We start from the raw sequence: 25,151 nt of genomic DNA, 5'->3' as shown, positions 1-25,151 counted from the left end.
AAGTTAGTAATCTGTATTACTTTTGGGGGGGGTGAGTCAATGTTATGGATTTGCTTGGCATCTAAACTCTGCTGTAAATTCAACATGTGTGGTGTGTTTTTGTTGCAAGGAACATTGAATAAGTAGGTCTTTTTTTTATATGTATATTGATCTATCACGTTGCAAGTAAAGTTGCAAGCAGTCCAAGTGGTGGTCAGCCTGCCTGCCATGTAGCTTCTGACAAAAACTGGACATCTTTATTGCTGTCGTTTGCTGAAAATCGAGGGGTTGCAGAGCATGGTATCTTTCGAGATGAAAGCTTCCATTGCTCTCTTCTGTAATCCACCCCTCTTGAGTGATTTATTCTAAGGCCTTGTGTATCATAGGGTTTTATACTGGCGCTCATCACTGTAGCATTGCAATCTCTGTCCACGCTACAAAAAATGATGGCTAGGAAACAGATTTTTAAACATTAAACCAAAAAAAGAAAAAAGAAAAAGCAAAACCCCAAAACCACCAGTTCCAGTTAGCAGGGAGAGTTTTGCTGCCAGTATGAATGGGGCATAATTTGATTTAAATGACTTTTGAACAACAGCTCTCAAAATTGTTCCATGCGTTTTCTTCCTGGCTACTGTTGAAAATATGGGGCCGAATAGTTTCTGTGATGTTTCAAACCATTCTGTTCTGGCAGCCTCGTGGCTGGGCCCTTGTGTGTTACACTCTAGTAACTAGTGTTACCCTCTAGTTTCCAGTTAGCTGTGGCCTGGAGTACAGCACACTGCTCATGAGATGCACCAAAGTGGGAGGTCTCGCTGTGAACAGGCTTCAGAAAGCCCCAGGGTCCAGACAGCAATTCACTGGGTCTCAGCAGGGAGGCTGCTAGTTCTACGGGGCCTTTTTTAAAAAAAAGTGCTTGTTTGTAGGAGGGGAAGGAATGGTGTATGCTGGATTGGATTGCCTGGGTCTGCTGGTAGGGTTGCAGTGTAGGGAAGGGTGAGCTTGGAGGACTAGGTTAAAGTTTGGATCCTGAACCAAAACGTTTGCAGCTCACCCTTTGGGACTGTTCCAGGCGTGATGGGCGTGAAAGATGCTTGACAGAGTAGCTCTAACTGCACGTGGCTGTTATAAACATGAAATGGTGCATCCCCGTATGAAAACCGTATGTGCGTTTGCTGTTTGTCCCTCAGTGACCAGACTGATATAGCTGGGATAGAATGCGTTCACTGGACCCCACCTGCATTCATTTTTAGGCCCAACAACGTGAACAATATCCTATGTTTGGGGAGCAGAAAGGGAGGGTGTGAAGCAAGTGTTGACCAGGCCATACTAAATGTGTAGCGTCTAACACTGTTGCAGACCTTAGAGGGCAGACTTCTCTAAAGTGGAAAGAAAACAATAAAGTGGCTTGCCTTTAAAACACGTACTAGTAAGTGTCCATGAGAACAATGTGCACCTCTTTGGTTGGTTTTTCTTTTTGTTTTAATTCATTACCATCCCTGTCTCTCATTGTTGCACATCGATTCTGGAACTCTTACCAGCTCTGGGCAGAGACGTTTCTCTCCCTGGCAGAGCCGACGTTTTTCTTGGGCTGGTTTCTGCAAGCTTACTGCAGTGGTACTGGAACAATTTCTATAGTGAGGGTGTTGAGAGCCATTGAACCAAACTATAAACCATGTATATAAGAGAATCCACTTCTAGACAGGGGGTGCGGCAGCATCCCTAGCACTCCTAGTGCCAGCATTGATGGTTTACTGTGTTCTCATTACTAGATGCCATGAATATCTCTGCTATCGAAGCAAATTGAAGGGTTTCACACATTTTGAGTCAAAATATTTGCCATGTAGTTGCGATGCAGCACCTAATCCTTCTACAGTATCAGGTTAGTACGAGTGGTGCCACTAGTGATTTTGTGTTACTAATTACCATTGTCCAGAGAATAACTTTTCTACTGCTTCCTTTCCTATTTTAAATGGATCTGATAAAGAGTATAAGCTATAGAAGATAAGGGGCTATTGAACATATGATGACATTCTTAAACAGTATGGAATAAAACTGGAAGTGACTGATGGGGAGTGATCATACTACTTCATATATTGCACTTGAGAAGGCAGGCGGCAGTCTTGTGCAAATGCTAGGGTCTGGAGAGCTAGTGGGGAGACCATAGAGGATGGGGTTACAGTGGTCATGGTAAGAGGAGATTAAGGCGTGAGGAGGATTTAAGGAGTGGTAGGTTTGAGGCAATTGTGTATTATGGCAAATGAGGAAGAGGTGGTGGAAAGTATATTAAAAACCTGCTGCAGATGTGGGGCAAGGGAAATTCATCCAGTTTACAGATACTACAGACACATGGTAGGTCAGAATCAAGGCGGGTGAGTGCAGATCAAGTTGTCTGAGGCTACTGTTCATGCTCAACAAGCATTTCTGTCTTTTGAGACATTTGGCTGGAAGGTTGCTATTAATAATAAATATTTATATCGTTCTGTAACTCTGCCTGGCTCCTTAAATAAAAAACAACAACCCTGCCTGGAGATCTAACAATTGTCGACGTAAATAAACCTAGGACAGGAAGATGTAAAAGACCGAGGGTAGCAAAGGAGGGACCAGAGTTAAAACAAATCGTGTGAAATCTGCCATGAGCAAATTGTATAATCTCTGATATTTAAGTAGAGACTGAAGCAGGGAATGAAGTGGGAGGAGACAGCCCAGGAAAGGAAGCCACCAATGGAAAATGGATTTTATGGAGTGGAGGTGGCCTGGTTAGAGGGGTGGGAGAGGAAGACTATTTATGATGGGCTCTAGATCAAATAGGAATTATTTTGGGGAAGTTCTATGGCCAGCGCGATGCAGGAGGTCAGTCTAGATCAGGGGTGACCAAACTACGGCCCGCGTCCAGCCCGTCAGACACTTTAATCTGCCCCTCGAGCTTCTGTTGGGGAGCGGGGTCTGAGGCTTGCCCCGCACTGTGCGTGCCGTGGCTCTGCGTGGCTCCCGGAAGCAGTGGCACGTCCCCCCTCTGGCTCCTACGCATGGGGTGGCCAGGGGGCTCTGTACACTGCCTCCGCCCCAAGCACCAGTCTCGCAGCTCCCATTGGCCAGGAATCACAGCCAATGGGAGCTGCAGGGGCAGCACCTGCGGACAGGGCAGTGCACAGAGCTGCCTGGCCGCACCTTCCCGTAGGAGCCTGAGGGGGGGACATGCCGCTGCTTCTGGGAGATGCTTGAGATAATGCCACCTGGAGCCTGCATCCCGGACTGCCTCTCGCGCCCCAACCCGCTGCCCCAGCCCTGATCCCCCTCCCGCCCTCCGAACCCCCCTGCCCCAGCCTGGAGCCTCCTCCTGCCCCCCAACCCCAATTTCATGAGCATTGATGGCCTGCCATACAATTTCCATTCCCAGATGTGGCCATTGAGCCACAAAGTTTGCCCACCCCTGGTCTAGATGATCACAGTGGCCCCTTTTGGCCTGGGAATCTATGAATCTATAGGGGTATGTCTTCCCTGCAGGATTAACTTGGGCACTTACTCGGGTGTTGCTCCAGCCCCCCTTGTTTACACACCAAATCCTGTCACCCGAGTTTAGTAGTGTTTTCAACCAAGGCTAGTTGGTTCATCTGGAGCTGACGGCTAAAACCCGAGTGATGTTTTCACGTGGGCTGGTAAGCTGCTCACTTTGCCGTGAGGATGCAGGCTAACTCACTCAAGTGCAGATAGTCTTGCAGTGCCATCCCACAATCTCCCCGGGCGTCCAGAAGGACAGACAAGTTCTTCCACAATTCCCTGGGAAGTCATTCCAGAGCAGCACACCGAGCAATGGGGTATGCCCAAGAAGTGCTAGTGACACAGATGTGTGAGAGCAGCACCCGTGAGAACCCAGCCACTTGTGTATAGCTTTGCAGTGTGGTTGCTCACACTTAGCCTAGGCTAACCTGTGTGCTTAGATGTGGGTGCCAATCACTGAGTTAACTACAGGGAAGATATAGCCATAGGAGGTGCATGTTAACTAGACTCTGAGGTTGGAGAGGAGGTGGTAATGGATAGCTTGGTGTGAATGAGAACGTTAGTAGTGGGTGCGCAGTGGTTAAATTTTAGAAATTAATCAGGGTAACAGTCCCACAGCCAGATCTCTCTACACTTGGCTTTGAAAACATACATGTCCAGTCTTGCTCAACTCCCCAGAGTTTTGGGGGAAAACAGGAGAGCATACGGAAAACTGCTGAGAAGGAACCCTGCTGTCCCTATAGTATAGCAGGTGTGGTGGGTTGCTCTCAGGAGGCCTGTGGATGATCTTGCCAGACATTGATAAGCCAAACCTGCTTGAGTTGTATGGACTTCATTCCATGACCTTGACTCTGAGTTTGCTAGTTGTGATGAGTTTAAGGAAGACCAGTAACATTCCTTAATGCAGCTTTGTTTCGTATATGAATTGAGAACTGTGGAAGCTTTCGTCTTTGCAACGGCACCACAGTGACTTCACGATAGTACTATGCATGTAATGTATTAATAATAATTAGTACAGCAAAGCCCTGTTAGTAGGCAAATAGCTTTGTACGGTCAATAAGAGCAATTTGGGTCTGGATGATGTTGGCATGTTTATCAAATCCAACTGTGGTGTGTGCTGGGATCTAAAATTATAGCCATCCTGCTGGCCTTTCGTGCATATTTCCAGTGACTTAGAATTAAAGTGTTGTAAAAACGCTAACCTTATTGGTGTGTTTGAAATGGAATCTCAGACTGAAGCCAGTTGCCTTTATTAACTGCTCTTCATTGCCAGTGCCATCTGGTATAATAAGTGAGATTACAGCAGGAATGGAAGGTGATGGGGACAGGTGTTTTTCCTCTTATTGGAAGTACCATATTTTATTTAGGCAAGCAGGAATTAAAAAGAACAGACATTTGTTTGGTTGGGTTTTTTTTTTTCAGAACAGCAAAGATCTTCCTTGCAAAAATATTAATATTGAAGGTTTCTTGGCTCTAATGCGTACGTATGAGCTCTGACAACAACCCCCATGCTAGCCAGTCTCAATTTCCTTGTCAATGATTATTAGGGACCCAGCTTTCAAATAAAGTCCAGTTTAAAATGGAAAAAACTGATGGTGCAATGGATGCGAGTGTTCCGTAATAGGGGTGTGAAATGTGGTGGTTGTATTACTGTTGTGGTAGCGATTTTGTGTTTAAGGCTGAGATGGTATTTTCATTCAAAGCCCCCTGTTTTCAGTCACATCTTAATTCAAAATTAAACTTGTTCAGTCTGATTTCTATGCCTCATGCTTGTGTCTGACTACTGTGTCCCCATCATTATTGACCATTCCACCTCTCTTCGTATCATCCACAAATTTTATCAGCTGTGACTTGATGGTTACTTCCGGTTCATTGATTAAAATGTTGAATAGCCTCTAGTCTAGTTGCAAAACCTCAGTAGAAACCTAGTGGTCCCTAGGGAAATACTATCTATACCCTGAGATGGCATGTTTCCTCGTCACTGCAAGACTTCTTAGTTTGGTTTGTCTCATGAGGACTTGGGAAGCAGAGACATTAATAAGAATCCCCTCAGGGCTGCCAGCTGACCACATGTTTCATAGGCTCTTTTGTTGTCTACAGGTCTGTCGCATCTTAGGCGCATTTAACATGTGCGATTTCAGCTTTACGCGGTCGACAAAAACAAAAACCCAAAAAAGAGAAAAATAACTAACAATTTAAATACTGTTTCTGTAGTGCAGGTGATTCCGCCCGCCATTACACTCAATGTAATTTTGACTATACGCGATTTTCGCTTTAGGCGCTGACTGCGGAACGTAACCCCAGCGTAAGATGACAGACTTGTAATTGAAATTTGTTCATTTATTGAAAATATGCCCTCACTAATTGAGATTCCTGTGCACCAATATAAAATAGCTATTAGGCTTTGAAAATGAAGACAAATGCTGCCTTTGACCTTTTTGAAGCAATTCTGTTTGGAAGTAAATTATTGTGGTTTTGAAAACTGAGCCCCTATACAATAGGTTATTTAAGTAATAACTTGAAGGTTTTTCCTGTTTGAGGTAGTAATGGTATCCTGGGCAGATACACACCTGGTAGAACAGAACTGCCCTCGAGTGTTCTGGTGACAGTGTTTTTGATTTAACCAAGTTGTATGAGTTTCAAAATGGCTCCTGGGGTGCAGTGTGTTGTAGCGAGTAGTTACTGACATTCAGAGTGAAAGCTGCCTGCTTCATGCATGTGTGCTAATGGAGTTGCATACTGAATGAGACTTAAATGAGGCAGGACTCTTCATGCTTCCTTCTGTGTGTACTAAGTTGCACAACCAGTGGTGGATTAGCCACTGAGCCAACGGGGCCTATGCCCAGGGGCCCCCGGCCAATTAGGGGGAAGGGTCCTGGAAAAATGGGCACCCCGGTGCCCCAGCCCCACTCCCCAGCAGGAGCACCAGGTGGGTGGGGGAAGCCCTTGCGCCTCGACCCTGCTCCCCAGTAGGAGTGCCGATGGGTGTGTGTGTGGGGGAACTGCATGTGGAAGGGGTGGGGAGGGACCCCCACTTGCTCTGGCCCAAAGCCCCACAAAACCATAATCCGCTTGTGTGCACAACACAACGTGCATACGTGGTGATACAGGGCTCCTGGGGCAGGGCATAATATTTCAGTGATGTCTAGTCTAATAATTTCAATTTGTGAGATTTAGACGTGTCATGGGCATCGTTAACATTGCTACTGAAGAGCAGTAATTAGAAAAGCCAAGATTTTTCAAAGAATAAACAGGACTGGCCTTTGTCACTGTATGGATAGGAGACTATGTACGTGGAAAGTCTATGGAATATGAGGAACAGGCCTCATAGGATTACTACTGACCGAGAAGGCAGTCTCTTCCATAGCTCAATAGGTCATCTTAATGCATTTAAATATAAAGTTTCCTGGTTCAGTTTCTTGTTGGAATTAATTCCTCACAAGTAAGGACAATTGTTGAATTTATGACTACTTATAAACCAAGCAGAATACAGAGGAAGTGACCAGCAGGCTGTACAGATTTTACTTATTCATGCTCACTAGCTGTTTTTATTCTCCTCTGTGGTTGAGATGGTACTTTCATTCAAAGCCCCTATTTTAGAGGGTTATAACTTTCCAAAATCATGGTGTGGTAGAACCTTGATGCTTGTTCAGAGGAGGAGGTTTGTTGAAAGTTGCAATAAATCTATTCAACCACTATCTTGAGGATCAGACATTCAAATGAGCAGCGGATTTTCAACAAAATGCTTATTAAAAGTTACATTTCAATTTAAAAACCATGCAAAAATCTCTTAACACAACTTTGGGGTTGAGACTTTGTGCAAAAATCAGGAATTTCAGAATTGAGGTCCTTTAAGAAACCTTAACTTTGCATCCTTTCACTCCATGATTACATAACAGTGTGAAATGCCCTATTTTTCAGTAAATACGGTGTCAGATGCACTGGAAGACTCATCCAGAAAGACTGAAAATTAGCGGACTGTAACAGAAGTAGTTTAAAGTAAATATACAATTATAAATACATATATGTGTAGCTTTTAGTATTACTGCACATGTCCTGCTGTCTGGAGTGGTTCACGACTGTGAGTGCCAACCTCAGGGCAGACTGTCAAAAAGCAAAGCAGACACCCCAAGCTGGTGGTAAGTTCTATAATTAGATTTCACCAACCCAGTAACAAAATGTGAGCTCCTGAAGCACTATAACGGTCTTACCAAGGAGTCACAGAGAGTCCCTTTGGGCTCTCCAGTCTATATTGCCACCCAGGAAAGCTGGACTAAGTGATAAATGGTCACTTACACCAGAGATCACAAAGAATTCAGGGTGCTTCCAGTTCTAAGAGACCAGTCACTTACCCCAGGTCATTTTGTACCTCAGATCTCACACCAAAGACAACGCTTGTGCCAATCCTGTAGTAAACTAACTAAGAATGTATTAACCTGGAAAAAGAAATGAGAGTTATTTACAGGTTAAAGCAGGCAAACATACTGTGTATATATACAGATGAGTTAGTCTGTGGTTCCAAAAGGTGACAGAGTTGTAATTTGTCAGCACTGAATGTCTTGTAGAGTTAACTCAGGTTGACCCTGGGGATCCCTGCTTCTGTTTCCTAGTCCCTGGTTCCGAAAGGTGACAGAGTTGTAATCTCTTAGCACTGAATGTCTTGTAGAGTTAACTCAGGTTGACCCTGGGGATCTCTGCTTCTGTTTCCTAGCTCCAGCCCTGTGAGAGTCCAAACAGCAAAGAGATGAATTTTCCTGTCAGCTATCTTCATTTCCTTCTCCCAGAATTCAAGCTGGTGGGATCAGCTTTCATGCACGTAGCACCTTCATGGGTGTAAGAGGACCATTAGCCCAGTCTTTGTATCCCGATGTTTCACAATGGCCAATTTAGTTTCCACAGCCCTTCTCAATGGGCGAGGGAACCACTCCTCTGGCCTGGGTTCACAAGTTCAGAGCAGGCATTTTTACAGTTACAAAGCAAAACTTCCATATTATCTTATAGCACGGAATACAGATATTACAAGCAAGATTAATGCATGCAACAACTCACAAGCATTTTATAGAGTCTAAACACATCCTTACAAGTTTAACACGTATCTTGAGCAACACTAACATACATGTGAGCTGGCCTAGTTTCCAGCTATAAATTTGTCAGTGCTTAGCTGATGCCTGCAGACTTGGCAAGAGCTGGTACCTGGTCTTCTAGTGTTATAGCATGTATGAACCACAGTAATATAAACATGAAATGAAACTACATTATGACTTTTATAAGTCCCTGATACTTTTAGATGCTGCATATAAGAAGAATTTCATCTGTTGTGATGTTCAAATGTGCTGCTATTCAATACCTAAGGCTGATGTTGCAACGAAGTCTGCATGCTGCACTCATATTGCCTAGTAGCTTTTTGACCATGCCCATTGGCTTTTGATTTTGAATTCTAATACAGCACTGTATTTTCATGTCATACAGGGTCCCTACAATTTTGGACTTGCAGGAATGACTGGGTGAATTTCTATGGCCTTTGTTATACATGAGATCTGACTAGGTAATCACAGTGGACTTGCAGTCTATGAATCTATACTAGACAGCCCAAGAACACTCTACTGATCTGATGTTTGCCATGTGCAGACGTCCGTAATCATTAAATCCAAGTTCTTGAGTTGTACTAATAAACCTGCTATAGGTGATAGTGATCCAGTCCCTCTAGGTGCAAAATGTAATTGGGGTTTTTGATTGCCACATGTGGAATATTGTACTAGTTAGTGACAGCGGTGAGTGGATATGACTTTGAGAAGTTTTGGGAAGTCCAGGAATTTTTTCATGTGTAGTACTTGTTTAATGCAATAGCTGCCCTTTCTTCTAATTCCACACAAACTCTTCAAGTGTTGATCTCTTCTGTGCCACACCTTCAGAAGAGCAGTCACTATCATTCCAATATATCTGATGTTGCTAGCTGCAGTGGATATAGAAGGATTTATAGTTTAGCAGTCTGGAACATCACTTGTACTGTCCCAAGGGAAAACAGCAATTCAGGTGGAGTTTGCTTGCACTGAAGAAAATGAAGCTCTGGTGTGATTGAAATTTAAGAGCTGAGCACATTTACATCTGACCGTGTTAGGGTCCAAATGTTACTGTTGACACTAGTTTTCTTTTTGGATAGCCACGCTGGCAGTCACTAGCGTGCGGAGCCCTGTCAGTTCTCTAATCTAATAGACTGTTCTTGCCCAGATCATTGTGTGTCAGTATTTTATATGCTGAATGTAGCCAGGTTTAATAATCAGTCACTTTTGCGCCTTTTGCCAGACTTTTCCCCCTGTTTTTTTTTTTTTAAACAATGTAATGTTTAATTCAAAACCTGCTATGGAAACAAACTATATACATAAAAAAAAGCAAAACTGAAGATGAAAAGCACTGACTCATGAAAGGTAACGAGAGTTCAGAATAATGTCATTTTAGTTTTTAAAAAATGATTTGAAATTAATCCCTTTTAAAATTGATTTTATTTTTATTACCTATTATGAAAATAATATGAAAAGGACATGGGCACTGCTTGAAAGTACTTCTGTAGTATGTCTGAAATCCTGAAAAGCTTGCCTTCAGAACATTGGTTGATCTATTTGTTTTCCAGTCACTAAAACAGAAATCTCTGAAGCTTTTTTAGATGCCATTTTTCTTGTTTAATACTGTTGCCTTCAGCTAGCACCTGTTGAGGCCAGTTACAATGGTTCCAAATGACTAGAATCTACCATATTTAGTGCAATGGACAAGCTTTTTGCTGTATGTCTGAGGGCTCCCATTGCCTGTTTACTGGTATTATGAAGTGCTCTCATGTTCTAGCTTGTCAATACAAAGAATTGTAAACCTCCAGGTGAGTGTTAATTGCATGGGAAACTCACAAGAAATATGAATACCAAAAAGAGAGAGGCAGCGGAGGTCTGACAAATATATTATAAAACATTGAAGCATAAATGTAATTTGAAAGCAGGCTTTCTTTGTAGAGATACGTGTGAATTTTAGCTGGCCTTTCAGTTATTGCTGAGATGGAATATCCCAAATCACGTTCTGCGCAGAGAATGGGCAAGATTTGACAGCTTGAGGCAACAAGTGGGGCTTAGAATGGTAGCCTGCGGCATTCCAATCTGATGGCTTCCATTCTGATCCCCCAGAGTCACAGATGGTACAGTCACTGGCTCTGCATTATGAGGACTACACCATCCAGTCCTGTCAGCATCTCTCACTTTATTGGTAGAGGTATTTTTGTTCATGGTTTAGTTTGCTATATTACCTCTGAAGTTTCCCCATATGCATCTGTCGCTCTGCTTTAGGGTGAATGCCCCTTCCTGCGTATCTCCTGGATGTGGGAGGTAGGTATCAACTGTAGGAATGTTCAGTAGGTGTATTGCAAAAGCCATGTTATTCCCCAGAGTTTCCTCCCCTCTTTTCCCAGAGAGGAACCTCTGTCCATAATGCAGTGTCTGCATCTGATTGCCTGACAGTCTCACTGTGCCACTAGCCATCTATTATATCTTCTTCCCCCTGCCCCCAGGACACAGATGAGAAAGGAAGATAGTGTTTTTTCCAGCTTGGTGATTTAGCATGCATCTTCTTCCCCCCTGCTTCTTCAGGTAATAAAGCCAGATGGCAGTGACAAAGAAACAGAAGCGACACATGACTCAGATGTCCCTGAGGAGCTGTCAGGGACTTGCCTTCCTCGAGAGCCAGAGAAAGGAGATGCTGATAGTCCGGATGTCATTATAGAGGCTCAGTTTGATGATAATGATGCACAGAATGGACAAGAGAACTCACAGACTGTGCTGGCTGATGACATTAAGAAACTTTCTATGGATACCAATGAAAAGGGTGAGTGGGTCAGATTGCTGTCTTAAACTTTGATATCCGCGAACTTGAAGTATTTTCTTTGCTGCCTTGCTTTGCTGAAAGATTTAAGGTGCAACATGGAAGTTGAATGTGTCACCAACCCTGTGCTTGCCCTGCTAAGCTCCCTTAATAGTCAATAGGTTGGGTTCTGAGTGGATATTGAAAACTGGCTTTTATGCAGCCTCAATGGACTCAATGTAAACCTGTAGAACAAAAATCACCCCTTTATATTTGAGATTCCCAGTGCTGCATGTGACTCTGCGGTTCGCAATCTGACTCAAGATGTTGCTATAGCTTTTTCCTCCCATCCCAGGCAGGCTTTCTAATCTGTATTCCCCTCACTGGGGATAAGAATTAAATTCCTTTGGCTTTTTCTTGCATTGCAAAGTTGAATGTTGTTTGTAACTCAGGTCTTTGAAGAAGAAATTGATTTGTTTAAAAAAAAAATTCAAGCAATCATGTGATCCTTTTGAAGAGGAGCGGTTTTACTCTGAATCCTTCCTGTGTCATCAGATGTCACAGGAAAGATTCAGTGGCGCAAAAAAGGTTCCACCATTCCTGTCTGTTTCAGGCCACTGTTTGCATGTCTTTTATTAAGTCCCATATGTTTTCCCTCTCTAAGGGCAGGTCTACACTTACTTCCTGGTCCAGCCGTAAGCAATCGATCTTCTGGGATCGATTTATCGCGTCTTGTCTAGACCCGATAAATCGATCCCTGATTGATCCCGGAAGTGCTCGCCGTCGACGCCGGTACTCCAGCTCGGCGAGAGGAGTACGTGGCATCGACGGGGGAGCCTGACTGCCGCGTCTGGACCTGCGGTAAGTTCGAACTAAGGTACTTCGAATTCAGCTACGTTATTAACGTAGCTGAATTTGCGTACCTTAGTTCGAAGTGGGGGGTTAGTGTGGACCAGGCCAAAGCATGTTTGATGGAGGGATTCTTTCTGTTGGCCACTTTTTACGTGTTCCTTCAGCTGCCCAATGGCATGCCTGCCATGGCAGATGGGCTGGCTTCATTCTTAATACACGTTCAAGATATTGCCATCATGTCTTCGGGTAGTATTGGAGACAGAATTGTTGAGCTCTGACAAATCTCAGCACTTGTCATAAATTAATTCAGTTTAATATTTACTACTTTCTTGAGGCATTTGCTTGAAAGGCAATTAGGTGTCTGTCTATTCTCTTGATGGGTTTCCAACTTTCACATCCATATGTTAAAATGTAAAAAAAAACAATTGAGTTTAAGGTTGGTGGCTTGGTCTTTAAGATGTAGATTATTATTGACCAAATCTTGCTTAAGCCGGTGACTGCAGCTGCTGCCTTGCCAATTTGTGACATTATTTCCTTCTGGACATCCCTGTTGGCTTGCATGTTACTGCTATGGTATGTGTATTGCCTCGCCTCTTGTATTCCTTTGCCTTCTAACTTAATGCTTGAGTTGGGGGTTGCTCGGGTTCTCATTAGATATGTTTTTCATAACTATTTACCCCATCTTTTTTGTGATACTGGACAGTCTTTCATTTTTGCTTATATGTTGGTTGACCGGTCACTTGGAAGAGCCATATCATCAACAAAATCTAAATCTTCTAGTGTTAAGCTCCAATGGCAGAGGTGAGAGAGTGCATTCTTGTTTGACAGCAATATCTGTTAAACCATTAGCTCAGGTCTGTGTTTACTTTCACCGTGCAAGCTGCATCTTGATATAAAGTCTTGATCTTGTTAATTTTATTGTTGACACACCATCACACTTCAAGATGCTGAGGCGTGGACTAAGATGCAGGTTGTCATATGCCGCCTTAAAATCTATTGACATTTATGATGAGTGGATTTTTGCCTCTCGGTACTTTCCTTTGTGGTTGTTCTTAGAGTGAAAATCTGGTTCTTCCAGGTCAAAATCTGGTCTGCTCTTCCCTTAGCTTTGCCTCAGGCTGCTTCAGAGATACTGCAGAGACCTTGCTTGTCACTGAAAGGAGTGTAGCACCTTGCCAGTCATGGCAGTTGCTAGGGTCACTTTTCTTGACTATCTATTGTTCTGAAGGCTTTTCCTGGTCCCACGTTTTGTTGAAAAGTTTGGTGATTTTTATCAATGATCTCTCATCATTACAAGCTTTCAACTTTTCCTGGTGACTTGGTTTTCACCTGCAGCTTTCCCAGGTTTTAAGGTTTTTATTGTACCTTCTTTGTTTGGGGTGTGAGAAATTAAGATGTCCAGGTCTGGTGTTTAATTTCTTTGTCAAAGTCAGTAGTTTCTTGTGGAGTTGGTCTGTGTAGCACTTCTTAAAAATGTTCTGCCTATCTCTCTGTTCTTTTTCTGCTGTTTCTGTCTTTACTTGTTTATCCTTCACAAGCCCTATGGCTGATCTAAACTGGCCAGTTAGAACCTTGCTGAGTTGATAAAGTGTTTTACTGTTCCCTCTTTCAGCAACCACTTCAGCTTCTTTGGTGATCTTATCCATATATTTCCTCTTGTCTCTTCTTGTGCTGCTTTTACTGTTTTATCTTTGTTTTATATAGAATTTTTTCTGCTGCTTTTTCTGGAGCTATTTTTGAGCAGTTGATGTTTGGTTTGGCTTGTTTCCTCTCTTTCACGCAGTTCCATGTATCCTCGCTTATCCAGAGTTTTGGTTCACTTAGCCAGTTTCCAGACACAGTTATTGCGGCATCTCTGCTAGTGTCGCAGCAAGGAACATGACATGTCAATGCTGACTTGCTGGGACAAACTCTGTCCTCATAATGTGCACGTGCAGCCCAAATTCTTTTTAAAAAGAACCCCACATTCACATTTTGAAGGCAGAATTTGGCCTCAGATAATAGTACCACCAGCTTGGATCCTGATCCTCCCAACATGAGTAACTTCATTCATGCAAGTAGTTCCATTGGACTCAGTGGGGGTCTACTCGCCTGAGTAAAGGACTTATGCACATGTGTTTGGAGGATTGGACCCTTGCCCAGTTCAGGTGTCCCTCACTGTGTACAAAGTAACTAGACTTCCTTTGAAAAAATGTGGGTGTTCATGCTGTCATTTCATCCATGTAATACAGATCTTTTATACTAAGCTTTGTATCTTGGCTCTTCCCTGTATAAAATCCCTTCCCCGTGAAACAAATTACTTTTGCAGCAACGGCCCAGAGAGGCGCAAATAGGAGAAGGGAATGTATAAGGGTGAGACTCTTTGCTGTGCGTAAGGGCTGTACAACATCTATGCATAACATACTTAAGCCCAATTGTGAAGACTCAAGAGCTCATGGACCTTTGCAGGGGCCTCTGCACAGAGGTAAATATCACCCTTTCTGAGCAGTGGCAAGACTGGAATAAATGGTACATAACTGAGCAGTACAATACTCGAAAGGAAGCGTCTGATGGGCGTATTTATACAGCAAAGTCTCACGGATTCATGCTAAGGAAAGATGCCATCAAGTCAAGCACTGGTAAAATGAGAACCTCTAGAAACCGACAACCTATATTATAAACAAAACCCCAAAATCCATCTCCCAGAAAACAGAATCCCACCCAATTTAACTTCACACACAGTTCTCGTCCTGGGAAGAAGAGGATGAGAGTACAAACCACATGCGACAGATGTTAGTCATGTTGCTTAATGCACTACTGGTAGGGACTCAGATACTGCAGTGATGAGCACAGCATCAGAACATATATGGACTAGAATAAACCAAGCTGTATGACTGACTTCACTGCCTGATAAAGCTGATCAGAAACAGCTTAATGTAGGCGTAAGTGCTGTAGTGAACAAGATTAGAAACCTGTTATACATAGTGTATTGAGTGGTGGTGAGAACAAAGGATCAATAACTTGTGCAAAGTCTGGAAAGTATCACTTATTGGTGGCTTCACTGTCCATGGTATCCAATACCCAGATAGATAGATATATTTTAAATAGATCTACTTCTTAATTGCTCCTTTAAAGGACCAGCTGTCACAATCCTGTAAAGCAGAGGTCCAAGCAAGCACTTGCACTTCAGTCACCCTTTTCTGGATCATTTTCTTTCCCTAACACAATCATTACTCTCCCATAGCTCCGTACGAGTACACGTGGCAGATATATCTCCGTGTCGTCCTCTTGTATTAGGCTACACCGGTTTCTTCCACCGCATAGTGTTGAGATTGCTCACAGGGCTCACATGTTTTCTTACCAGTCAGGCAACCCACTCCTTCCTGGAACCTTAACTTTGTGTTAACTGGACTAATTTGTTTTCCCCTTTGAGCCACTTGGCTACCTAGGGTCCTGTGGCACCTTTACGACTAACAGAAGTATTGGGAGCATAAGCTTTCGTGGGTAAGAACCTCACTTCTTATGCTCCCAATACTTCTGTTAGTCTTAAAGGTGCCACAGGACCCTCTGTTGCTTTTTACAGATTCAGACTAACACGGCTACCCCTCTGATACTTGGCTACCTGTTTTCTTTACCACCTCTCAATCAAGGCAGCCTTTTTAGTAGCCATCATGTCAGGCAGAGGGACAGGGTAGATCCAGGCCTTCATGGTAGGCCTCCTATTCCTCCTCTCCCCAACAGTCATTCATGAGGATAGGGTCACCCTCATGTGAAGTTTGAGTAAGGTGGCTTCTGAGTTCCACATCAGTCCATTCACTTCCAGGTTTTCTTCCCTAAATCACATTCCACCCTGGATTAAATGAAACGTCACACATTGGATGTCATGAGGGCATATTTTATTTGGCTAGGACCCAACCATTCAGGTATATACTAGACTCTTCATGGCATTTGCTGAGCAGGTTAAAGGGCAAACCCATATAATTGAGAGGCGAAGTGGGTCTCAGACTATGTCAGGACATTGTGCTAAGAAAGGGTCACCTGGGCAGGTTAGGTTAGTCCACTGGGACTTGGATGGCTTCTCTGCCCTGCTTAGGTAACTTGTAGAATCCACATATCAGAGAGGGTACAGGTGTAAAAAGGACTCTTGATTTCTGTGTTCCCATCTCCCAACTGCATGTATAAAAGGGTTGTATGATGCAATCCGTGAATATTGTTAGAGGATTTCCCACTGTTAAATGTTGGGAGCTCAGATAGCCTAACCTTTTTCTCTTCATTCACCTGCCTCTTGGTATAAAGCTGTTAACAAGATTGCAGCATCTCCACCAGTTAATGTTGCAATAAAAAAAATTCACACTTTATATTTTTAGTATAAGCGTTTGCATTCAGTGAACCCTTGCAGATCTGCCCCAAACCAGGAAAAGCGTGAAATGTTCTGTACACAGTATTTCTTTTACAGTGTTACAGCCTCACTTATGCTCCTCTGTAATCTGAATTTCACATGAACTTGAGCCAGTCTTATCAGATACTAAAGCAGTTCTTCAGACTTGCTGATAAAGAAACATCAGCAGTGCAAATAGTACTGTGAGAATGGCACCCACTCTCATAAAAGCTAGTAAAGTACTGTCACCTTGCCAAAACCCATCCTTGTCCAACAAATCTATTGTGGGTTCTTGAGCTCTGCTCCTAAGAGGTTTCACTGTATGCTGACCACATACACAGAATATCCTAGGTCCACATGGATAGCTCACAAACATGTGACTCAATAAAATAATATCGGTGGCAGTGACTATAGTTAGGGTTATTTAATAGGTTCCTTCTAGCCCCTTCTTTCCACCTGCTTGAACTTTTCTGAAACTAAATTCATAAGCACAAATTTTTAGGGCTTGTTCTCTGCCTTAAGTCTGAGCAAAAAATCGTTCCGCTGTGTTTGAGGTTTTACTCTGCAAGTAAGCTGAGCTAACTCAGCTCAGGGCCGGCTCTAGGTTTTTTGCTGCCCCAAGCAAAAAAATTTTTGGCTGCCCCCCACCCCAGCCCTGGGCTTCCCCCGCACTCCCCTGCTGCCCCAGTCCTGGGCTCTTCCCCCCACACCCGCGCCCCCTGCTGCCCCAGATCTGGGTTCCCCTCCCCTTTCCCCCCACCAGTGCCTTCGCCCCCCGCCACCCCAGCCCTGGGCTCTCACCCCCCCCCCCCCCACCCTCTGCCGCCCCAGGCCTGGGCTCTCCCCCCACCTGCACCCTCCTGCTGCCCCAGCCCTGGGTCACTGGTAACTCGCTTCCAGGGCGGGTCATCAGCATCCCGCTCATGACACTAGCAGGGGCGGAGGCTGCAATCACCCAACTCCTTCCCGGCACCCGGGGGGGGCCCTGACTCTGTCCGCTCCCCCCTCACCACCACCTTGCGCTGGCAGGGTCGGGGTAAGCAGTGGGGCTCCCGGGCCGTGCCTCAGCCCAGGGTCCCTCCAGGACCAGCCGGGAATTGGGAGGGCAGAGCCGGGGGGACTGTCCCGGCAGGGGGCTGAGGAGCTGGGGCAGGGCAGCCTCCGAGGGAGCGGCCGGCGGGGAACGGAGCTCCGGAGAGTGGGACGTGGGCCCCGCACGGCAGCGCCCCGGGCACCTGTCCCCTCTATGGCCCCACTGCTGCTCCTGGCCACTCTGCCGCAGCCCCGTGGCGCCTCGGGCTGCTTCGCCCAGCCCCCGCTGCGGCCGCCCTGTGGCACTTGCAGGCGGTTCCGTGCGCCCCGCGGGGCGGCCCCCAGCCCAAGTGTCCCGTGCTCCACGTGTCGGAGCCTGCCAGATGGCCCGCCCGGGCCCGGTGGCACGAACCACAGCGGCCCCAGGGCACCCCCCACGCAGGACGCGCTGCTGCTGCTGGACCCCAGTCTCGGGGCCAGCTTTGGCCACCTGCTGCGGCTCTCCCACCTGGACTTCGGCATCAGCTTGGCGGCCGGGACAGCGTCTACCTGGGTGAGCTCCTGCAGGGCCGGCCCCCAAACAAACAAAAAGAATGGCCCGCATGCTGCCCCTGCAAATGTGCCGCCCCAAGCACCTGCTTGCTTTGCTGGTGCATAGAGCCGGCCCTGACTCAGCTAAACGTGTAATGAAAGATCTCGTCAAATACGTTGCCATGAATTGATAAGGACAACTGGGCCTGGGTAAGAGCTGTAATGGCGTCAGTTTGCAGGTAGCTGGAGCAGGGTGAGCTCACGCCTCTCCACCTAAATATTCAACATCAGTATAAAACCATTAGGACAGCTGGTAAGACAACCCCCAACTTTTAAGACAAATGTAGTCCGTAAAGTCCCTAATAACTTTGGTAAGGCTTGTAATTATCCCATCAAATTATCTGGGCCCAAATTGTCAACTATTGTTACCATCCGCAGGCCACTGTTCTGGAATACTTGGGACCCACTTTCCCATTGGTCTTTGTAGTGCAAGCTTTGAAGTGTTTGTTGTATATGTAATGTGCTGCGTTTTCAGTTTTTATTTGATTAAAAAAAAAGGGGTGGGGGGAGTTTTCAGTGTTTATTTTCCACACGTTAAAACTGAGATAAAATTGAGGGTTGGGGGAGGGAGAAAAACAAAAAAACTTTTGTAATATACACATTTTACTACAGTGTATTTGAAACTCTTTTTTAAATGTACAAAGGGATATTTTGTCTCTCTCCGAGCTAGCAGTTTTTTCAGAAATCCGTTTGCGTAATTTTCTTCAAAGTATCTTCAAATTTACATTGAGCCTCTTGCTGTCTTGGAGGTAGTCCAGCTTTGAAAATCTGTGCTCTGCGTCAATAGATCCAGGGGGTGCACTCAAAGCTCGCCATGCCACTTCGCTGAAGTTGGGAAGTGTGTCTTGATGACTGTTCCAAAAAGCCAGCACATCCAGTTTCACATTGTCAGGGCTAGGCGAGTTCATGTAAGTAGTTTATTCCCCTTTCAGATTTGAAATTTCATCTTTAGTGTCAAATGGTTGAAACCCTTTGGCATAACGTCATAATCTGCTGCAAAATTCACCTTGAGGGAAGGGTGCAACCACCTGGATGACATTCCAAAAAGAATCTTCAGCACCAAACACTTTGGGGTTCCGATTATGGACCATGGTCGTCTCCCTTTTCTTGCTGAGCATTGTGTTGAAGGTTTTGAATGCTTTTTTGGTTCTTGTATTCCAGGGTGGGAAGGATTTTTAGAAATGGATAGGTTTTCTCATTGTATGTTTCTCCTGCAGCTTTTGTGCTCAGTTCAGCTGAGATTTGGTTGTCAGGATCTGGTAAATGTCTGTGTTGGCAAATGTGTTGGCAGTAGTCGGAGAAAACGCCAGTGTTTTCTGTACGTCACATAGTGATTCCAAGTTTTCAACAGTGAACGTGACCTTGGTGCATAGAATCTGGTGGGCATTTTGGTTATTTACCAGTCTCTTCAGAGTTTCTGCTTTAGAACCAACAAACTCAAGATGATCTAGGAGATGCATTAGCACAGTCCACATGTTATTTACAGGACAAGCAGTGAAAATACAAACTCATGCACCGATGTGAAACGACAGGGGTAGGTAGTTGGCGTCCGGCTCTGCACTCGTCTTGCATTGTGTAAAACAAAGCCTTCAGCTTGTTCGCATGCTTAAAAATGGCCCCGAAACCAATGATGCAAGATTTCATTTCTTCTGTAGCTGCTGACAGTGCATCGTTAATCAGATGAGCAGGACAAGTAATACCTAGCAGCTCCGGTTTCTGATTGAGTTTAATCTCCTGTGCAAATTTAGGAAGCAGATTCTGTGTTAGTTGTGGCCACATTTTCCAGATTACTTGATACATCTCAAACATGTTAGTCCTTGCTGCATCAGCAGAGAGGATGAATGTCACATGGGCACAAAACAATGTGGGTTTATTTGCTTTGAAATAAAAAAACAAAAACAAAAGGCCAAGAATCGGAGGCTCCAAAGCATCAGGAGACTCATCAAAAATCAGACTAGAGGCTGCATTTCCATCACTTCGTTCCATCAGTTTAGATACTAAAGCGTCCTCATTTTCTTTCAGATACTTACGAGTGAGGTTGTCTGCATTAGGAAGGGTTTTTCCAGCTGGACTGGATTGTCGCACAAAGTCACCAATAGGCCCCTCTGCTATTAACGGTGGTTGTTCAGCGAAACAAAGAGCACGCACAAAAATTCATTGATACAATCGTGCTGTCCCCTCTCTTTCATTAAACCCTGGTGAAAGCTCTGATATTGACTGTCCCAAAGCTCATTTTCTTCTTTAAGCTTCTTGTGTTGCTTGCTTTTGACAAGCTTCTTTATTCTGTCACTGTGAGCACTGACCCCAGTGCTGCAGTACTTGCAAGCGCAATGCATCCTCGTCGCTCCTGTCTTGACTTTTCTTGAAAATTTCTAAGCACGGGTTTTCTTGTTGGTACTCAGGCATCGATTTGCATTTTCGCCCCATGTTTACCTTTTTACCTTACCCATCTGTAATCCCCAAGGAACGTGTCTAGGTTCCTGGGGCTCTGTGTGCTGGTAGTTCAGGGAGAGGCACACTGTTCCTGGTAGGAAGGGGGAGCCAAGGGCAGACTCAGAATCTGCTGGGCAACCAAGAGGGGGAGAGAGACTATTTAGAGCAACAAGGGCCCTATTGGTTTGGGGAAGGATTGCAGGTATGCCTGCAGAGTGAGAAAGGGGCAGAGTGAAATGATTGATAAGGGAAAACCTGGGAAGAAGAGTTACCCTGACCAATAGGGAGTGAGATGCCTTTCCTTGGGAGCCCTGAAAATGGGCGGAGAAGCCATTTTGGGGGTAGTCTGGAGCCAGCCACGGAAAGGACAGGACTGGCTGTGTGGGGATCCAGAAAAACCTAGACTCATCCATCCAAACCCAGAAGGAGATTGGCACTAAAGGAGGTATCCGGATGGATAGGGGGCATTATATATCTATCTGTGGAGGGCTGATTGTTTAAATTCAGCACCACACTAAACGGACACAAAGAAATAGGTGGGCAGCGTCTCGTTGTGAGCCAATCATAGCGCGATATTAATGTTGTTTGATTTTTTCCAACCTCCACTGTGTGTGTGTGTTCTGTGTTTTACATGGTGGAACTGCTTCAGTCTCAGAGTTGCAGGGCACAATTGTGTAAAGCTTTAGTGTTTAACAAAAATAAGTACCTGAAAAAATACCGAGTGGATTGATAAACGGGTGTACATGAGTAAAAACTGAACTCCTTTCATAAAAAATCCCAGGTAATTTATCCATGAAAAATCGGTTAAAAACGGATGCGGAAGACTACGTATATGCTACATATCCACATGTTAAATACTATAGGAGAGAATATCTTTTTCTCAATAGTGCCATATTGATGATCGTTGATCTGCATAATCAGAGCTTCAAAAACTTGTCAGATCCTAGTAGCTAGGGAGAAAACCGTATTTGTACTCCAGAATTTAAGCTATCAAGATGCTATTTTTTTTAAAGGTATATTTTCAAAGGCACAGAAGGCAGGTGGGTATCTAACAGCCCTTAGTGCCTTCAAAAATCTCCTAAATCTGTAGCAAAGAAAACTGCCAACATTGGTTTTCTGATGAGTAGATCTTTTGCAAACGAGTGCCACCACTTCTCTCCCCCCACTCCGAGACCAGACCGCTGGGGAAAGGAGAGAGTAATGGGAGTCCAAACAAGATGCTGCTCCTGGACTCTATTCTGGGGCACTCCATCTGCTAGTAGGTGTGTGGTCAATTTGAAGCTCTCCAACCCCCTTGGCTGCTGGAAGGAATAATTTTCTGTGTTCTGCCTTCCTACCCAGATGCTCCTGGTTGGCTCAAGCGGTCATAAGGGGTCTCCACTAATCGCTTCTTCTGCCGCCTCCAGTTTTTGGGGTGTCTCCAGTGAACAGCTTTAGTTCCTACCTTTGCTGCTGCTCATAGCTTTTCCAGGCTGCAACAGAGTGATATACCTTATTTTTGACAGTTTCACTGTCAGGATCATGACTGGGACGAGGGTGGTGGGGCCTAATGGTCAGGGGGTGGCCAGGCCTGGAGATTAGAACGGGAACCACACTGGAGTCAAGAATCAGGACCGCAGGATTCCCAGGGGCATAGTGGAGAGCAGAGCTGAGGGTCAAAGGTAGGGAACAGAAGCCAAAAGCCGGGACCAATAGGTGAGCTGGAGCTGTGGCAAGGAAGTGGAATCGGAGGTCAGAGCCAGGGATCAGAAGCTGAATGCCAGAGCCTTTGGGTGTGCTGGAGACGTGGTTGGGAAGTGGAACCAGAGCCAGGGGTGTCAAGGATCGATAAGGGCAGGAACTGAAGCCGGGCATAGGAGCAGGCTGGGCAGGGGCAGGCACAGGAAGCTGGATCAAGCGCAGCTGCAGGCGTGGAACGCGTTGAGCAGCCAGCAACCTCTGGCTGCTGCGGAGTCAAGTAGTAGCTAGCTCCGCCCCTCCACCGGTCAGGAAGTGCAATCAATCAGACAGCTTCTGTCAGGATTAGCTGTGACCATTGCATTGCTAGAAGACTGACCCTGCTGCAGCTGGCTCCCTGGCATTCACTGTCACTCCCGGGCTTTCCATTAGGAGGGGTAAAACTGACAAGACTCACAGGTCAGTTTTCATTCTGCTGCACCCTGGAAAAGCTATGAGCAGCTGCAGGTAAACTGGAGTTGTTTGTCCGCAGTCTCAACACAGCACTGTGTTGGTTTACCCCAGTCTCATGTTTGGAAGGTTAAGTTTCTAGCCCTTATGATGGGTTATATTTTTTATAGAGCTTAGCTCTTTCCAAAGTTAATGGCACCCATCATGCAAAATCTTCCTATTAGTTTTGGACGAGTGGGTTTTTCGAGTTCCGTCAATCGAACCTTATTTAGTCTCCAGTGTTGAGTTGTTTTAAACTTTTGATTGCATAAGTGAGGACTGCAATAGAAATCAATGTTGTGGTGCTCGAGACAGGTAACTTCTTATTCTGTTCTTCCCACATCAGTCTTCATGACCCCACAATGACCTCTTATGCGAGGCAAAAAATTACTCATGCAGTTAGGTAACTGGAATTAGATAGATTCACATATTACCATATGTTACTGAAGAGCCTAATTAATCTGTGCTTTTCCCTTGGGTCACGAGTCCTGGCTGAGCAGGCTAAAAGGCTTGATTTTCACAATGGATGGTAGGCATGGGAGGTAGCAGAATCTGGTTATCGTTAACAACAATTTTCCTAGATGAATCAGATCAAAATTCATTCAGCTAACCTAATCAAATACTGTACTTTTCATCTAGTAGCAAAATCATTTCTTCTTGGGGGGAAAAATGACACAAGCACTTTAAGAAAAATAATATACATACCCTAAAAAAGGAAATGAAACAAGCATGTTAAATATTTAATGAAACACAATTATGAAAACATTTCCTAAATTATTTCTTAATTTAATGAATCTGGTGTTCATGAGAGGTGCCACATTGATAGCCCAGGAGAATGACGTCCTCCATTATTGGCAGTAGCGCTGCGGGAGTCCTGACCCTGTTTTGGAGTGATCGGCTTTAGGGGCTGTCAAAAGGTAGTGCAGTCTCAGAGCCAATTCAGGGATTTGCTGCTCTGCTAAGACTACCAGCAGATGGCCCAGCTATGGTGGCTTTGTGATCTGGACTTCTATCCAGAAAGAGCTAGACTGAAATCCTCTGAGCTCATCTTACACAGATCACCAAACAGCATTTCGACTGTAACAGTTTTGATCACTATGGACCTAGGCTGAAATTGATGACCTAGAGGCGCCCTGGTTCTTTTATCCCTGTCTACGGAGATACCTAGACACTCAGTCCACAGAGATACCTAGACACACATTTTGACATTGTTGAGTTCAGTCTTTGTCCACAATGAAATGTTCCATGTAGAGCAATGTGAGGTTCCTAGTGAAATGCTCTGTAGGACAATCTGAAGCTAAGTTAAGCTTTCTCATCATCTTGAGCTTTGGTTTTTCTATCCCCCCCCCTTTGCTTCCCCCAGCCCCAAACAAAATCCATTGATAAAGGGTTATACATTACCATCTATCCATATGTACACAGTTCCCAACCCAGTCGGGGAGAGTTTCTCTGTGAATAGAGGTCAGAGATTGCCAGTCTCTCATAAGAGGTTAGAATTCTGTCCACTTTAAAACACACAGCTGTTTGACAGATACTCAGGAAAATACTCTGGACACAGCTGGTCTAGTGAATTGATGCTGGCTGTCTCCTCTTCCATTTCTGAGTGAGCAAAGAGCTGTCTTCGCTACACATGACCTCTGCCAGGATATATCCTACAACCTTCTCAGTCAGGCTTTAGGCAGGAATAGAGCACAGAGAGAGGCCTGGTGCACAACTTTCTCCTAGCCATGGACAGTGGGTAAGCAGCCATACTCATTCTGGCTGAGACTTTGAAAGCAGAGTAGGGGATTTAGTCATGACTCCCATTAATTTAAATTGAAATCCCATACTTGGCTTTGAAAATCTAAACCTTTGTCTCTCTCCACTGTATTTGTCACCGCCTATCAGACCTATACTGGGAAGGAAACCTGTAGTATACACCTTTTGCCATTGCTTTTTGCTCTGCCTTTTTGTAGATATTGGGTATTGATTGATATGTCCCTGCTGTCTATAAAGTACTTGCCTCTGGATCTTCAAAAGTCTTCTTTCTAACCCTGCGAGTTTCTAACTTCAAACGTCTTTGGTACTGTTGGCCATGGGGGTGTAGCACATTCAGGAGTTAGCAATGAATGGTTATCGCAGGGTGAGATTGCTCAAGTGTAAACTTAAAGGAAACACCATGAAGGAAGTCACTGGTGCTTTTAAAGTGTATACAATAGCTATTATGAAATGCCTTGGGAATACTGTCTGGCTTGAAACTGCCCTGCTATTTAAATACACGGATCTATCTCAGTACATTGCATGCATGGAGAAGAGGGCATGTTCACACAGTGACCATTAGTCTGATGTAGGACACTCTGTGCTATATCCATTATTAAAAATTTCAAAACTACTAACTGGACAGTCCAGTCAAAGTGAGCTAAATATG

At 44.7% G+C, this 25,151-nt stretch overlaps 1 protein-coding gene across 3 annotated transcripts in view; it reads left to right on the top strand.

Moving 5' to 3' along the window:
- DIS3L2 (DIS3 like 3'-5' exoribonuclease 2) overlaps positions 1-25,151 on the top strand; it is a 256,668-nt gene that overhangs the window by 71,254 nt on the left and 160,263 nt on the right. For all 3 annotated transcript variants that reach the window (XM_026650106.1, XM_026650109.1, XM_026650108.1), the window contains one exon: positions 11,103-11,337. In XM_026650106.1, coding sequence (XP_026505891.1) covers positions 11,103-11,337 — 235 coding nt within the window. The remainder of the gene's footprint in view (positions 1-11,102; positions 11,338-25,151) is intronic.

Source organism: Terrapene carolina, unplaced genomic scaffold (genome assembly GCF_002925995.2).
Source record: "Terrapene carolina triunguis isolate 2854851 unplaced genomic scaffold, T_m_triunguis-2.0 Scaffold88, whole genome shotgun sequence".
Lineage (NCBI taxonomy): Eukaryota > Metazoa > Chordata > Testudines > Emydidae > Terrapene > Terrapene triunguis.
Note: the sequence above shows the minus strand (reverse complement) of the source record. Positions and strands in the feature narration are given on the sequence as shown.